The following is a 15,061-nucleotide window of genomic DNA, read 5'->3' as shown; positions in this document are numbered from 1 at the left end:
TGCTCTCTGGCAATCTACAACTTCACCAAAACTCAAAGCCAAATGTACTAGTGTTCCTACCCGGTGAGAGGAGGTCCCCAAATACACCACCTTCAATTACATTTTCATCTTCTAGCTATAACAACTTTCTATTCAAGAGTCATTATTGACTTCTCACTGGAATAAAATGTGAAGTATTTTAGAAGGCTGTTAGGGAAGCTGAGTGGATTGAAATATTGTTGTGCTAATTAAAGCTTCTTTGATTTTTGAACACTTAACGGAACACTCTATAAAGTGAGCATTTTATAGAAAGACTAGTTATGGAATGTAATGCAACTATAGTGGTACCTGTTAGAAACCTTGAGTACAGAATGTTTCTAATCTTCTTTTCTTAGCAGTCTGAAAGGAAGTATGAAATCATGGTCTTCCTATAGAGTCTTCTAAAGTGAAAAGTTGAAATCCTATTTACTCCTGTGGGCTCTGGTTTACCTCAAGAGCACAGCAGCTCCCGCTACGTATTTGCAGAGCTTTGCTGAGCTAGTACATAGCAGCCACTTTCAGGGTAGCACTGAATCAGATGGTCTGATTTTCCTTGGCAGTAAGACCATCTGACTCAGAGCACTAGCCCTGAAGGCAGCTGATCCAGATGCTTTGAAGGAAGGTATAAGATTTTAACAGTGGATAACAACACTCCTGTGAGAAAAGTTATGTTCTAGTTGCTGCGTGGTAAGGCCAAACATATTCACACCTTAGTTTCATATGTTTTCATAAATCAATTATTCTCTGCATCCATCAATAAAATAGCACATGTAAGCTGAGTAACTTCCAAGAGTAACTCAGGCAAATTAAATTCATGTTAAAATCATCTGTGTTTATAAAGTATCATATAAAAAGGACACCATGTTATTGAATGGACTCTTTCCCTCTCTGTGTTAAAAGTCAGCTGAATTAGGGGCAAAAAAAGATTGTATTAGTCTTTCCTCCCCTTAAAACCAGAGCGCTAGTACAGCTGAAGGAGAAAGAGGAGTCTGTTCCATTACATGGATCATTACCACATCTGTTACCTAAGTTACATCTGCAGACCCACATTTTATGCTTGGTTCATGTGGCTTCAGGGCAAATCTACAAGACAAGAAGTGCATAGCGTAACCACAGAAAGGATTCAATAAGCAGAATTTTTGTAATTGATGAAGCATAAAAGGCAAGAGAACAGGATTGGCATTTAGGGGGAAAAAACACATCTGTTTATTTTTAAGATGAACTAAGAAATGAACTGAAGGACTCAACTAATGCAGAAATTAGTGTTGGTGTTTTTATGGTGTCATTTTAGAAGTCAAAAAACATGTTCTGGGACCTGGCCCTGCATGAATGCAGTTTTGCTTGCAAACTCCCACTTAGCAAAACTGAACATATCAAAGTAAGTATCTCAGTACAAGATGTACCAAGGGGTACAGTGACTACCCAGGCTGTGGGAAAGATGGGGCATCATAAAGCATGAGATATTGTAAGATTGTCAGAATAACAGTACCCATTATGGCTGATTATTTTGTAAGCATCATGGTCAAAGGAATCTAGTGAGAGCATTTTCCACACAGAGGAGGCAGCACAGATGCAAACAGGCATGGCCTTTCTTCAAAACATGTATAATCAGGATACAAGAAATGGCATTCCTAGTCTTAGGATAAAGAAGCTTTTTGAAATGTATCCATGACAGACATGATGAGACAAACCATGAAGGTCCTCAGCAGTGAAGGCTTGGGGATAGTGTTTCATAAGATGGAGTACAGGGCAAAAAGGGAGAAAACTAGTAGAGGGATACAGAAATGGCAGATAGTGCAACTGGACTGTAGATTCAGGAAAACAGGTTATGCTGCAGCGCTACAACTTGATATAAACACTACAACATGAACTTTGCTAAAGATGAAAAAGAGAAGCTCAATACTGTAGAGGTGATAAACAAGCATTTCTTTTTTTATTTTTACATGGAAATGAAGAAGCAATGAAATTTTAGACATACCAAAAGCCAAAATCAATGACAGTGATGACATTCTTGAAGCCCAGTATGGACATGAGCACCTTGCTGAATCAAGAACACCATCAAGGAGCAGCTAGCTGACAATCAAATGACTTGAACCAGAACCATTTAAGTGTATTAGCTGCAAATCCTTACTGTCAGCTTGACGAAACACTTTTTGTCAATCTATGTGCAATATTCAATAATATTCTCTAAATATACTTGAAACTATTGATGAATGAGGATTTCATTGATGCAAGCTTTTCTTGACTAGAAAAGCAAAATAAATAAGTAAAATCACATGACACCACGCAAAATGTACTACATCATATATGGTTAGGGCACTTCATTTGACTACATGTAATTAGTGTTCTACTGTGTATGCATCTCACTGTTACAAAATGCACATACCTACTGAAAGACCTGGCAGTCTTTCTAGACTGACTTCTAATACAGAATACCTTTGCATCAAATAATTAGGATTAATGTCATTTCCTTCTTTATACATAATAACTGGTAAAAAGATCTCAAATTCATAAAGAAGCAAAGAAGTAATCTTTAAGACTGCTGACCTATTAAAATCAAATACCTGAAAGTCATCATATCTACTCTGAAGGCCAAGACATAGCAGGCATGACTGCACAGGAACAGTTGGTGTGAAATGCACCCTAAAAAAAGACAAATAATTTTCAGAAGAAACAAGACCAGGTCAGTTTGACTTCCTTACATTCAACCCAAACCAAAAAACATGATCCAAAAGACATGAAAAACGCATTTGTTGAAACCTGTTTTTAAGTCAGAACTTATATAATAATTCTACAGCCAATGGTTCAGATTAAGGAATGCAGCTGTAACGTGCTAATTGATACCCACAAGCCTTTGGAGAACACAATCAGTAAGCTGAATCTTATTTCCACCATTTTCAGTGGAACTGAGTGCTGTCTCAGCATTGAAAGCAGCAAGGTTTGGCCCTAGAACATGATTTACTCAAGATTAGATCAAAGCATATGGAAGCTGATAAAGTCAGAGGGCTTTGGCTCAAACCCTTGGAATAATGGCACTGTAAAGCTTGAGTTGACATTTACAAGTCCCTCGAAGCCCACAGTGACATTTCACGCTGACTATGCTGCCATTTCTTATTTGTCCCACCCTTCAATAAGGAAATCACCAATGAACCAGCCATTCACTTCAGGTGGCACTGTCTACTATTGACAGGAGAGAAACCAGAGTCCAGAAAATAACCAGACAGAATATTCCTGGGTAAGATCCTTAAAAATTATCTTTAATTGTTGCCAAGTATGAACAGATGAATAAGTACAGAAGCAGGTAAAATTGCATAGACGAAAACTATGCATTTCAAATAGTTCAAGAACTCATGACATTAGAGGTTCTAAAAATGATAAACCAAATGATTTCACTACTGGAAATAAAATGAGCTGTTATGTGACAATGAAATACATGATCTAAAGTGTAAGCGGTTTGTAAATGGTGGTAATATGTACAGCTGAGTCAGCTTAAACAATTTGTTGCCCTAATGGTGCATTTCATATGGAGACTATTGAGTTTCTATATTTAATATCAGTAATATTTGTTCTTTAAAATCAGAGGTATGTCTGAGAGGCCATAGACAGTTCTATTGACAGCTGTTATTTATTCATTTCAAACCAACATACTGCAAAAACAATGGTTTACATGTCAAGGAAAGGAAAAAAATATTTCATTTTAGTAGGTTATAGTCAGGGGGGTTGCTGAATTTAGTCATAAAAATATCATTTTTACTTTTTGTACAAAAGTAAAATCTACATTTGATCCCAATTACATTATAGACATGTCACTGAAACAATAACATGGACCAAAGACTGATGCACCTAAAGGAACTGAATGTAACATGTTTTCATTTTATTTATTATAGAAACCAGAAACAGAAGATGATTTTTTTATAACTTGAAGTGACATTTGCTAGAACCTGTGAACAGGTGAAATATACAGGTTTACATAGATATTAACAGATATTTTGAGACAAATTTCAGGTAAGACCTCAGCTTCACTTTATTTCCTTTGAAAATATCAACGCATATTATGCCTTGACAGCATAAATTGTTGACCTCACCGGTGGCAAGTTCACCTGCACTAAATGAAATAACAGAACACCCTGAAGTTTCGTTGTTGCAGATACAAATACTGACACCTTTAAGAATACTTGATGAGCATTTCAGAAAAAAAGAAATTTGCTATACCTGATTAAATAAAGCCAGAACAACAGAAGAATAAACTCAGCCTGAAAAAAGTCCAGCAAAAATGGAAATGTAGGTCCCTGGTTAAAGCATCTGAGAAAAGGAATCTGTTTCAGGCTTGTTATATACAGGCTGAAACAAGCCTGCCATGTTGTGCAATTGCAAGGACAACATTCTAATTCCATCCAACTCTGTGGCTCTGAAAGGTAAATCACACTTTGGAACTGATTCTGCATTCCTGTGAGTCCAAAATTACCACAACAATCAGTGGAAAAAGGCTGCTGAAAAACTAGGGGATCAGACCTTTCCTGAAGGAGTGTCTAGAAGCTGTGGTACTTCCCTTTTCTTTATGCTAGGGAAAATTATTCCAGGATGTCAATCCTCTAAGAACAGTTATCAAGTTAACATCAGAAAAGGAATATATATTTTATATATATGTATATAATATATGTGCACAGAAGATATTGTTCTAAAATACAGCTTTCCACTCTTTTCTAATGAATTTCAGATATTCCTGTCCTTGCGTTTACTTTGATTTTATTTCAATTAATATATGCATATAAGAAACTGTACTGTCAAAGTCTGAACTATGGAAGAGTGAAATTTGCCCTCAGTTCCTCATACTTAAAATATAAGTGATTTTTTTTATGTTACATTTGTGCTTCAGCTCTGTCATAATAGAAACAAACTCTTTGTACATCTGTTTAATGAAAACAATTGTCCCCTAGTCAAAACTTGTCAACAAAAGTTCCCTCTAATTCAATTGTTTATTTGGGCCAATGCAGTCTCTAATGAACTATACACAGCTGATTTGCTAAGAAGGGTCTGATCTCTCTATCGGGCAATATCACTATTGAAATCAATAGGATTTTTGCCTATTCTTGTCCAGTCTCTGGTGCATTGTACTGTCTTTCAAGCACCTGTCCACATGATTGACAGTATCAAGGTAAGCATGTGCACAGTTAAAGAATCTGTAAGTGGACATTAATTTCCTTGGGTCACGATCATTGTCAGGGTAACTTCACAGAAGGCAGAGGGATTGATTCTCCTCACATCTACAAAAGCGTAAATCAGGAACAAATGAAGGAAATCACTACAACTGTACCAAAAAACGATATGTTAGTGCTCAGTAAGCCAGGCTGCGATTTTCCAGCACTCACCACTCCACTCTGTCTGTATAGATTCTCTTGTTGCGTACTAAGCGTTATGTGCCATGTGGCCACACTCCCCCCAGCCACCTTCTGCAAAGAAGGGTCAGTTCCATTACATTTAATGATTACTAAAGGCTTGTCTATCTCAATGAACTCGTGAGGTAGATGAGGTAAACTGCATTAAGCCCCACTGTGTTCAGAATTAAAGCAGCTTTAATTCAATTCAGCCTATTTTCCTCCCAAAAAGAATGAACCCAAATCAGATTAAGGCTGCTTTTATACTGCAACAGAATGTCCATGCCGGGCTTGAATGCAGTTTAACAAATCTACTTTAAATGCACACCTTTCATTAATTCGGAGTAGCTTTCCTGAAGTCCCCAGTGCAGATACAGCTGATGAGATTCCATGCAGGGAGTTTGCATGGATTTTATAGGATGTCGTGAACTCACATCCTAGCTTACTGCACACTAACTTCCTCTTGAAGACAAATTAAACCAGTTCATTGCCTAGGCTGGAGCTGCAGCACACAGGATTGGAGCTCTTTGCAGTTAAACAGCAACTGCTCGATTCTGTTAAGGAAAGGAGTACTGAGCCGTTCATTTCCCACTTGCTCCTCTGCCTGTTCCCTAGTGCGCTATACAGCTAAGGGTGGTAGGACCAGATGGGGAGTTTGGGCCATGATACCAGTTTATGGGATTCTTGCCCACTGTCATGCCATTTCTTTGCTACCTCTGCACCACAGTGCAGTGCTGCCTTGGTCACAACAGATAAATTCCCTCATCCATTTCACAAAGTGGCCAAAGAAAAAGCTGTCTAGAGGCATCTAAGAAGGCAGCACTGCAGTGGCTGGTAAAAGGGGGCTATATGCCAGTGTTGCTGCCTTGCCTCATCAAACTACTTTAGTCCAACTAAAGCTGCTGTATCTACTGATATCTCTATTCAGCACAACATGGGCATCACTTCTGGGAGTTTCCTAGCAAACAAATGATGGTCTCTTCTGTCTTTCAGTGAAGCACTAAACCAGTCATCAGTTCATTTCCTTACACTGACAGAAACAACCCCACAGAGCTCAAGCTGTGTAGCAAAAAGAAATGTAGGGCAAAAAGGAGAAGAAAAGAAAAAGAAAACAAAGATAGAAAGGGATGTTTGCTGTAAGAACAGGCAGTTTTTTTAAGTGCACCTGCAGACCCTCAAAGACATTTCCGCTTTTCTGTGTAAAGGGGGTAAGATTTTTTTTGTTGTTTTTTGTGTCAACTTTGCCAAAATGCATACCTGTGCTACATGGGGTTAATCCCTGTACTCCATATTTATTGAAATCCTTTGCAAAGAGCTATAAATGGGCAAAGCAACATTCAAGCTCCCCAAGCCACCCCAAACCCTAACGATCCATCCCCATCTCCTGACAAAGAAGAATTGCTGCATGCAGCACTTTTCTCTTTACACACAAGAATAATTATCATTCTGATCATTAAACTAAGGTGTGGATACCCAGCTAGGACAGAATTTAAGTTACCAAAGTGAGACCTCATCTCCCAGATGCTACTTACTGGTCATCAGTCCCACAGCAGTGAATTGATTATTGCTGTTTAGTTGTTTGATAAGCTGAATGAAGCATTCAGGTCCGTTTTGACATGAGAAGTCATATCCTAGAATTCAAGAGTTTGGAAAGATCAGGACCACCAGATTTGATGAGGAGATAGGTGTACAATGGGCAGGGGCGAGTTAGTAGGGGACAGGAAAGAAGCTTTACAATGTCTACCTAGAGGATATAATGCCCTGTTTTATCCGATGCTTTGTGTTTCTTGCAGGAGTTAGAGGTCCCTCAGTTCTTGATCACTTTCTCATCATTAAGATTCACAGAAGCCACACAGTGAGAAGTAAAGTCAAGTCTTTCTGGAAACCTGGCACGTCAGGCTTGTGCATAACTGCAGAGTTAGGGTTTGTTTGTTTGTTTTTTATTCTAAGTGCTTTGATTTCGTGTGTGTGTGTGTGTGTGTGTGTGTGTGCACGCACATGTATTCACACACACACATGCACATATACATATATATATTTATACACATATATACATATATCAGTTAGGAAAGATAAGGGAAGAAGGGATCTGTACAGTGGGGAGGGGTTCAACTGCAGTTGGCCACATGCTAAGTGCAGAATGAAGATCCTCAACTTTCTCCACTAAAAAAAATAAGATTACTGCCTACATTAGTTAAGATCAAAGGTTGTTATCTTCCAGGGCCTAGCAGTCAAGGCTGGCAAATTGCAGAAGATGTCTTCTCCTAGCTTTGCTTCCTTCACCAGACCATGGTGAGAGTAGAGTGGAGACAGGGACCAGAAAGAAGAATGACTTGAGGGATCTGTGATGGGATTTATGATTTGATCTATTGCTGAAAGTGGATGGGAGAAGCAGGGATGGGCACTGAAAACCCTCTCTCACCTACCTCCTGGGGAACCCAAGGGAAAGAAAAGTGCAGCCCTCCAGTCTGGTCGCCTGACTGGGTGATGCTGCAGTTAATGTTGATCCTAAGTTCCTCCTGTATCCTGCTTTTCTGGGAGAGGCTGCCAAAGAGCCATCTTGGAGAAATGAAGGTCAATTACAACGATGGCAGCAATGTTTCTATAAACAACCCAGAGAAACTTGAAGTCTTGCATAAACATAACTATGACTTATATGGCAGAGGCAAATGCTGAGCCCTGCAGCATTGGACTGGCAGGGGAAGGAAGGTATCCCACAGGCATTGATCGTCTTTGCCCTCCTCTTCTGTGTCCCTCTCACCAACACTCTCTTTTGCTTTCCTCCACTGTCTCTTTCTGTTCTGTGCCAGGAGGCAGCACAGACCACTCCTGACCCTGTGTCAGTGCTTTGCTCCTTCCTTCGTTGTCTCTGATCTGTTTATTTCCTGGAGGCACTTTCAGCAATTCAGTGGATATAAGATAAAGGCACTGCACAACTTTCTAAATCAATCTGTTGAGTTTCTTCAGTGAGTTTTAGGGGAATAAAAAAAGTCTCGAATAATGACTGCAAATGAAACTAGCTGCTGCAGTTTGGATGCATATAATAGATCAGTTTCATTTACATTCTGAGAATGCACCAAAAAGCATGCATCTGCACCTTTCAACTATAAAGGATACTAGTTCCTAGATGTTGCTATATATAACTTGACTTCTTAATTTTCCATATAGCTTTCCCTTAAGGAATAGGATATGTTCCTTTCTGGCAATGTCTGGACAAAAGCCAACACGTTTCCCTGAGCAATGCAGGAAAACCATCAAGTTTCTCTAATCAGTTCATTCAGGCCCTCAGTCTAACAAGCACTTTTTAATTTTGTTTTTATTATTATTATTATTCAATTCATGCATTAATTAATTCAAGTTACATCTTAATCAAATAGGCCATAATGCTGAATATTTGAACATGCTTTGATCTCCAAAAGTTATTGTTCCCATTTGACTAACATACGCACTTAAATACAGTACTTTAAATTACTAGTCAACGATTTAATAAATTAAGGAGTGCACTTTTGGTGAATGAAAATCAAAAAGAAAAAGAAAAAAGAGAGATAAAGGGCCTATTTTTAGAAGATTCAGTTCAAACGAAAGCTTATCCACTATTGTCTGAAGTAACATTTCAGGCATGCGATTATAAAATAAATAGTATCAAATTCAAACATGCTTATATTAAACTCCATTGTGCTATCTTGCGACAGAGGGACTAAACGTTTTGCATCCAGTTCTAGACAGGGAAAAGGAAAAGCGTGTTTAAACCATCTGCACTTAAGAAAACTTAGCAGCATTGCAGATGTTTTGTTTTCAGTTTTGTTTGTTTTCCTCTTTTAGAATAGTTCTTCTAAGGATAGCAAAAAAGACCAGGCTTAAGTGTATTCTTAACAAGGTGCTGTGCGGATCTGTAGATTAGAGCTATGTAATTTTTCACATAGGGAGTGGAGGGAAAATTTGCACTCCTTCATAAAAACAATGGCAAATGCTTCCTGCATGTTTTTGCTAAACTTTTTCTTTATTACCTGATGCAGTTTCTTGCAATTGTGCAGTTTTGCAGAATATTTTTACTGGAATCCATGCATATGCTTTATAGCTTTAAAAACTGTCTTACTAAGTTTAAAGTTAACTTAATCAAAAAAAAGAGAGAGGAAAAGTTTAGGTCTAGCATCATAAGGTTTAAAACTAAACTAGTTCAAATGATTATCATTTATCAGGTGGAAAATGTTCTTTTTTAATAAACAAAATCTTATTTTTCATGGATCCTGGAAGCTTCTTTATCACTGAGCAAAAATTCGCAATGCAACAATGCATTTACGAGGTAAATAAAGCATTCAAAGACTATCAGTAAAGCATCTACAAAGTGTGACTATGTCACTTAAAGTCTTCAAACTGTGAGTGGGGATTTTGTTTTTTTGTTTATACATCAGTCAGCAGCTTGCTTTTATTAACGCAGTTTTGGTTGGCTACAGTGCAGTTGCCAGTTCTGAGATTAGCCTCTCTAAAATTGTCTATGCTATTATTCATATCCTCTTCGATTTCCATGTACTCAGATTTGCTGATTGTGGAGGAGCTGCGGCGACTGAGATCACTGTCAGATGCTAAATTAGGGGAGCTAACGTGAAGTAACTGAGCCTGTTCTTCCCCTTCTGTTTCTCGGTGGTAGAAGTAGTTGAAGTTGGACACGATGACAGGTACAGGCAGGGCAATTGTCAGCACACCAGCGATGGCACACAAGGAGCCTACGATTTTGCCTCCAATTGTCACAGGGTACATGTCACCATAGCCCACAGTGGTCATGGATACCACCGCCCACCAGAAAGCATCAGGGATACTTGTGAAATGAGACTCAGGTTCTTCAGCCTCAGCAAAATATACCGCACTAGAGAATAAGATCACCCCAATGAAGAGAAAGAAGATTAGTAAACCTAACTCTCTCATGCTTGCTTTGAGGGTCTGTCCCAAAATCTGAAGGCCCTTAGAGTGCCTGGAGAGTTTGAAGATTCGAAAGACTCTTACCAGTCTGATGACTCTCAGGATGGCCAAGGAGGTGGCCTGCTCCCCTTTCTGAGTCCCCTCCCTCTCTGCCATCTCAGTGCCCAGGGTGATGAAGTAGGGGATGATGGCCACAATGTCGATGAAGTTCATGATATTTTTGAAGAAGTCAGTCTTGCTGGGGCAGGCAAAGAAGCGCACTACCAGCTCAAAGGAGAACCAGATGATACACAGGGTCTCCACAACAAAGAAGGGATCAGTGAAGATATTGGATTTGTAGACTTGGGTAGTGTTGTCAGTGCGCTGCACAGTATACTCCTTGTCCTCCTTCAACTCAGGTAACGTCTCTAGGCAGAAGATCACGATGGAGATGAGGATCACCATAACAGAGACTATTGCAATGACCCTCGCAGGCCCAGAGCTCTCTGGGTACTCAAAGAGGAGCCATACTTGGCGCTGGTATTCTTTCTCAGGTAAGGGTCTCTCCTCATCTTTGATGAACCCTTCATCTTCCCGGAACTTCTCCATGGCCTCCTCACCCAGCTCATAAAACTTGATTTCCTCAGAGAACATGTCTAGGGGCACATTGACTGGCCGGCGAAGCCGCCCCCCAGACTGGTAGTAGTAGAGGATGGCATCAAAGCTGGGCCGATTCCGGTCAAAGAAGTACTCGTTGCGCAAGGGGTCAAAGTACCGCATGCGCTTCTTGGGGTTGCCCAGCAGTGTATTGGGGAACTGGGCTAAGGTCTTCAGCTGAGTCTCAAAGCGCAGTCCAGCAATGTTTATCACTACGCGCTCACAGCACTCATGGTCATCATGGACAGCAGGCTGGTAGCTATCCTGGGGATGGCCAGGTAGTGCAGAAGTCTCATCAATGTTCTCTCCAGCCATCACGGTCATTGTGGCACACAGGATGGGAGACCCAGGGGCAGGGAGGACAAGGGAGGGAGAGGAGCTTGAGAGTGGGCAGGAGGATGGAGGGGAACAGAGATCTTCAGGGCAGTGCAGTAGAGGATGGTGGGGGGCGTGGATGAGGGGAGGTTTAGGGTCTGCAAGTAGGAATGATGAGTTGGGATGAAGCTAGAGGACGGGATGGAAGAGGAGCCTAAAAGATGGAAATACCCAAACAGGGAAAGGAGAGGTGGGATGAGGGAAAAGGCATCAGGGATGAAGGGCAGGCGGAGAGGGGAGGGAACAAGTACCTTGGGGGAAGGAGGGAGAGGGGAGGTAAGGTGAGGTGTCCCGTCCCCCCAGGCCAGGACGCTGGAGGTGTATGGGGCTCACACCCCAGGCTGGGGTACCCTCCCCGGCTGTCTCCTTTTGCGTTTAACTCGATCCGGCCGCTTTTCTCTCCAACTTGACCATCGCTGCGGCTGCTGTCACAGAGTTACCACACACACACACACACACACACACACACAAATAAATAAATAAATAAATCACAGGGCAGCTGGGAGGTGAGTGCTTGCAATACCAACTCAGCAAATTTCCATCACTTGTCTCCCTCCCCCCTCCCCCCCCGCCCCGGTCCTCTCCTCTTGCGCGCTGGGGAAGAAGAGATGGAGATACTCTGCTTTTGAAGGCATAAAGCTCACTTGCAGGATGGAGGTTACCAGGGAGGTGAGAAATATAATAAACCAGCCCCCAAGCCCCATCACACACACACTCTCAGGCTCAATGGATTGGCTTTCACACCAGCAAGAAACATCCCGCTCTGCCCACTACAAGCAGCACATGCGAAGCCCTACACACTCCCACACAGCCCCAGATGGGTGCCAGGACCGCCAGGGCAGGAAGGGGCCAATCCAGACCCCCAGCCCTGCCCTGCCCTGAGCTCCTCCGGAGGACTTTCCAGGGAACTCACGGGGTCAGCTCCTCCCGTAAGTTTCCTGCCCATCACACTCCCCACTTCACAGGCTGTGGAGACTTAGCTGAGCACTGATAACTTCATCACACCAATGGGGGGGGTTAAGGGATGGGGAGTGGAGCATCTCCCCTTTGCTTCACAGCAGCTAAACACAAATGAGAGAGAGACGAGAGGAGGGAGATCGATAGGGAAAAAAATAGTGAGTCCAAAATAGTGAGTCCAACAGTGTGGGAAAAGGGGCTTTTCCTTACCTGATCCGAGGGAAATGCAGTGGTTAGGAGTAGAAGCCAGTGCTGGAATGCGTCAAGTCGTCTTGCAGCAGCATCCAAATAAACAAAACAAAACAAAAACCGCAGCAGCAAACTCAGCCCTCTTCCTCCTCCTCTTGCGCCCCTCTTAATAATACAGTGATCGCTTTACAGGGCTGCCTGTGAGACACTGAAATATTCATACACTGGCTTAGGCTGCACCAAGGGCGAGTGGGTTTAGTTTCTGCCGAGAATCGCAATAGAGGATTGGGGGTTGGGGGGTGGGGAGAGAGAAAGTGCGAAGTATGTTTTTCAAAACGCTTGAGTTAATAAATCAAATCAAGGAGCCCTAGAGAGCTGCTGGTTCTCCTGGTCTCTGCCCTTAATGTAGCTGGAGAAGGAGTCGGGAGATGGGCAGCAGTAGCTGGGGAGATGTCAGAGCGCTGCAACTCCGCAGCCGCATTCCTGGAGTGGATCTTGGCTCGTCCCGGTAGCAGCAGCAGCAGCAGCAGCAAGAGGCAGAAGCTGGACGCGTGTGGCAAAAGCGAGGAGGTTGCTGCATGCATAAGAGCGAGGAGCAAACTCGAGCCATTTCTTGACGCTGCAGTATCAGCAGAAACCTGAGCGCTGTTTGGTGCAGCTCGGGGAGCGGGGGGGAGGAGGAGGCGGGGGGCCGGGGGGAGGCGCGGCGGCCGCTGCCCCCCGCGCTGCTCCGCACCGCACCGCACCGCGCCGCTCCGCATCGCGGCAGGGCGCGGGGCCGGCCGCCCCCGCAGCCGCGGCTCGCCCCGCGCCGCCGCCTCCGACGCAATGCGGGTGGCCGCCCCCGGCCCACGGGCGGCGCGGCGCGGTGCGGAGCGGCCCCAGGCCCCCGCTGGGGGACGCTGCGGCCGCCCCTTGCCCGCAGCGGGCGGCGGCAGGTGGGAGGCGGGGAGCGAGCGACGAGCGGGTCCCTGGGGAAGGCGGAGAGGGGCGGGGGAGGGGGACAGAAGCAGGCGGTCTGAGGCCCGCAGCCCCCCTGGAGGCTTCCCACAAGCTTTGGAGTGCCACACGCCTTCTCGTCCCCGCTTCTTTTATGTAACGGCGAGGCCTCCCCTCCCCCGAAGCTGGCCTGTGGGGAGAAGGCTGGTGTTGCTTCCTCCTGCAAGGCAGGTCTTTCCCAAAAAAAGCTTTGTTCCGAGCGTGCAGGTACGTGGAGCACCCTCCCTCCGCCTCGGCCCCCTGAGCTGTGCAGAGGGGCAAAGCCCGGACTGGGAGCGAGGGGAGGAGAGGGGAAATCGCTTTTTCTCTCCCCGCGCTCCGCGCCTACCCACCGCGGCACCTGCAGCCGAGGCCGCCGGACTGGTGCAAGGCTTTACCCAGTCCCCGCACGGAGCGTGCTGCTGCAGCCGCGGCGGGCGGCGGCTGCTCCTGCAGTGCCCAGCGCCCCCGCGGCACGGCTCGGCATGGCACGGCACGGAGTGGGGGTCGCGGGCACTGCGGTGCCGCCGGCGGCCCTGGCCCGAGGTGCACTCGCTGATGGATGGGACCGCACCGTCGGAGCCTCCTGGGCACATCGCGGTGGATCTCGAACGGCGTGCCTGTAATGGGGAGAGAAGGGTTAATCAGCAGGTAGCGTGTTACGGGGAAGTTGCCCTTTCATGCTGCTTTAACCCACTGAGTTCATTTAATTGATGAATCACAGAACTTCGAGATGGAGAAGACCCATTATATCATCAGCTTCCCTCCCCCTGCCATTGCGGGATCGTTCCCTACACTCTATAATCATGTACATTATATAAAAGCCTGCTGCTCACTTTGTCGAAGCAGGAGAGGTGATCAAATACAACCCAGGCCTGTGTAATTTGAAGCACTCTGAAGCTAAGTAACACCAAGTCTGTGTTTAACAGACCTGGTCTCATTAGCTTTTCACTGCATAATACATTATCTTCACTTAAGATCACCATGCTGGCAGTCCAAAAATACCTAAACACCTGACCTCATGGATGCTTTCTGTCTTTTCTTTCCTTCCTGTTATTTATCCCCATTTTTTTCTTTGCTAGAGTACAAACTGTTTTAAAATTCTGTAGCTCTAGCTGTGCTGTCATCACAGCTACTCTGCATGCTGTATTCACCAGCCCTGTTAGAAATAAAAGTGCAAAGGAACAGATTTCCTGTCTAGCCTGGTACATGCTTTCTTTTCAGTGAATGACACATATGCTAAAAGTTATGTGAGAAACTTCTGATGAAGTTCTGAGCAAGAGAAAAATCTCCCTACCACTCCTGGGCAAACAATCAAAACTCTGAGTAAAAAGAGAGACTCTTCTCCCAGTGAAAATTGTAATCAGTTTGCCTGTTTAGTGGCTCAGCATCAGCACCCACCATTGGATCCAGCAACACTAGACCCTGTTCAAACAGAATCCAAAAATCAGAAAGGCGGTCCCTTCGCCTAAACTAATCAGCCTGTTTTCAGCCCTTCAGGAAACTCAGCTACAGCCTTTGACTTAATATCCTCTTATGGCAGTGAATTCCATGCTTCAATAACATGCTGCGCAGAGCTGACTGCAAAGTATTCAGAGAGCTCTGCATTCAGTGTG

At 43.9% G+C, this 15,061-nt stretch overlaps 1 protein-coding gene across 1 annotated transcript; it reads right to left on the bottom strand.

The window, feature by feature from the left end:
• Positions 1 to 9,545: 9,545 nt before the first annotated feature.
• Positions 9,546 to 11,537, bottom strand: LOC106488769 (potassium voltage-gated channel subfamily A member 1). Its single transcript, XM_013947801.2, has one exon. It carries the CDS (start codon positions 11,268 to 11,270, stop codon positions 9,795 to 9,797), a length of 1,476 nt encoding a protein of 491 aa, XP_013803255.1. The 5' UTR covers positions 11,271 to 11,537; the 3' UTR covers positions 9,546 to 9,794.
• Positions 11,538 to 15,061: the final 3,524 nt, after the last annotated feature.

Source organism: Apteryx mantelli, chromosome 1 (genome assembly GCF_036417845.1).
Source record: "Apteryx mantelli isolate bAptMan1 chromosome 1, bAptMan1.hap1, whole genome shotgun sequence".
NCBI classification, from domain to species: domain Eukaryota; kingdom Metazoa; phylum Chordata; class Aves; order Apterygiformes; family Apterygidae; genus Apteryx; species Apteryx mantelli.
The sequence above is the reverse complement of the archived record's forward strand: the minus strand, read 5'-3'. Positions and strand labels throughout refer to the sequence as shown.

What these genes read in the sequence shown, in the direction of transcription:
- LOC106488769 (XM_013947801.2), bottom strand. Translation starts at nt 11,270, where the DNA reads ATGACCGTGATGGCTGGAGAGAACATTGATGAGACTTCTGCACTACCT.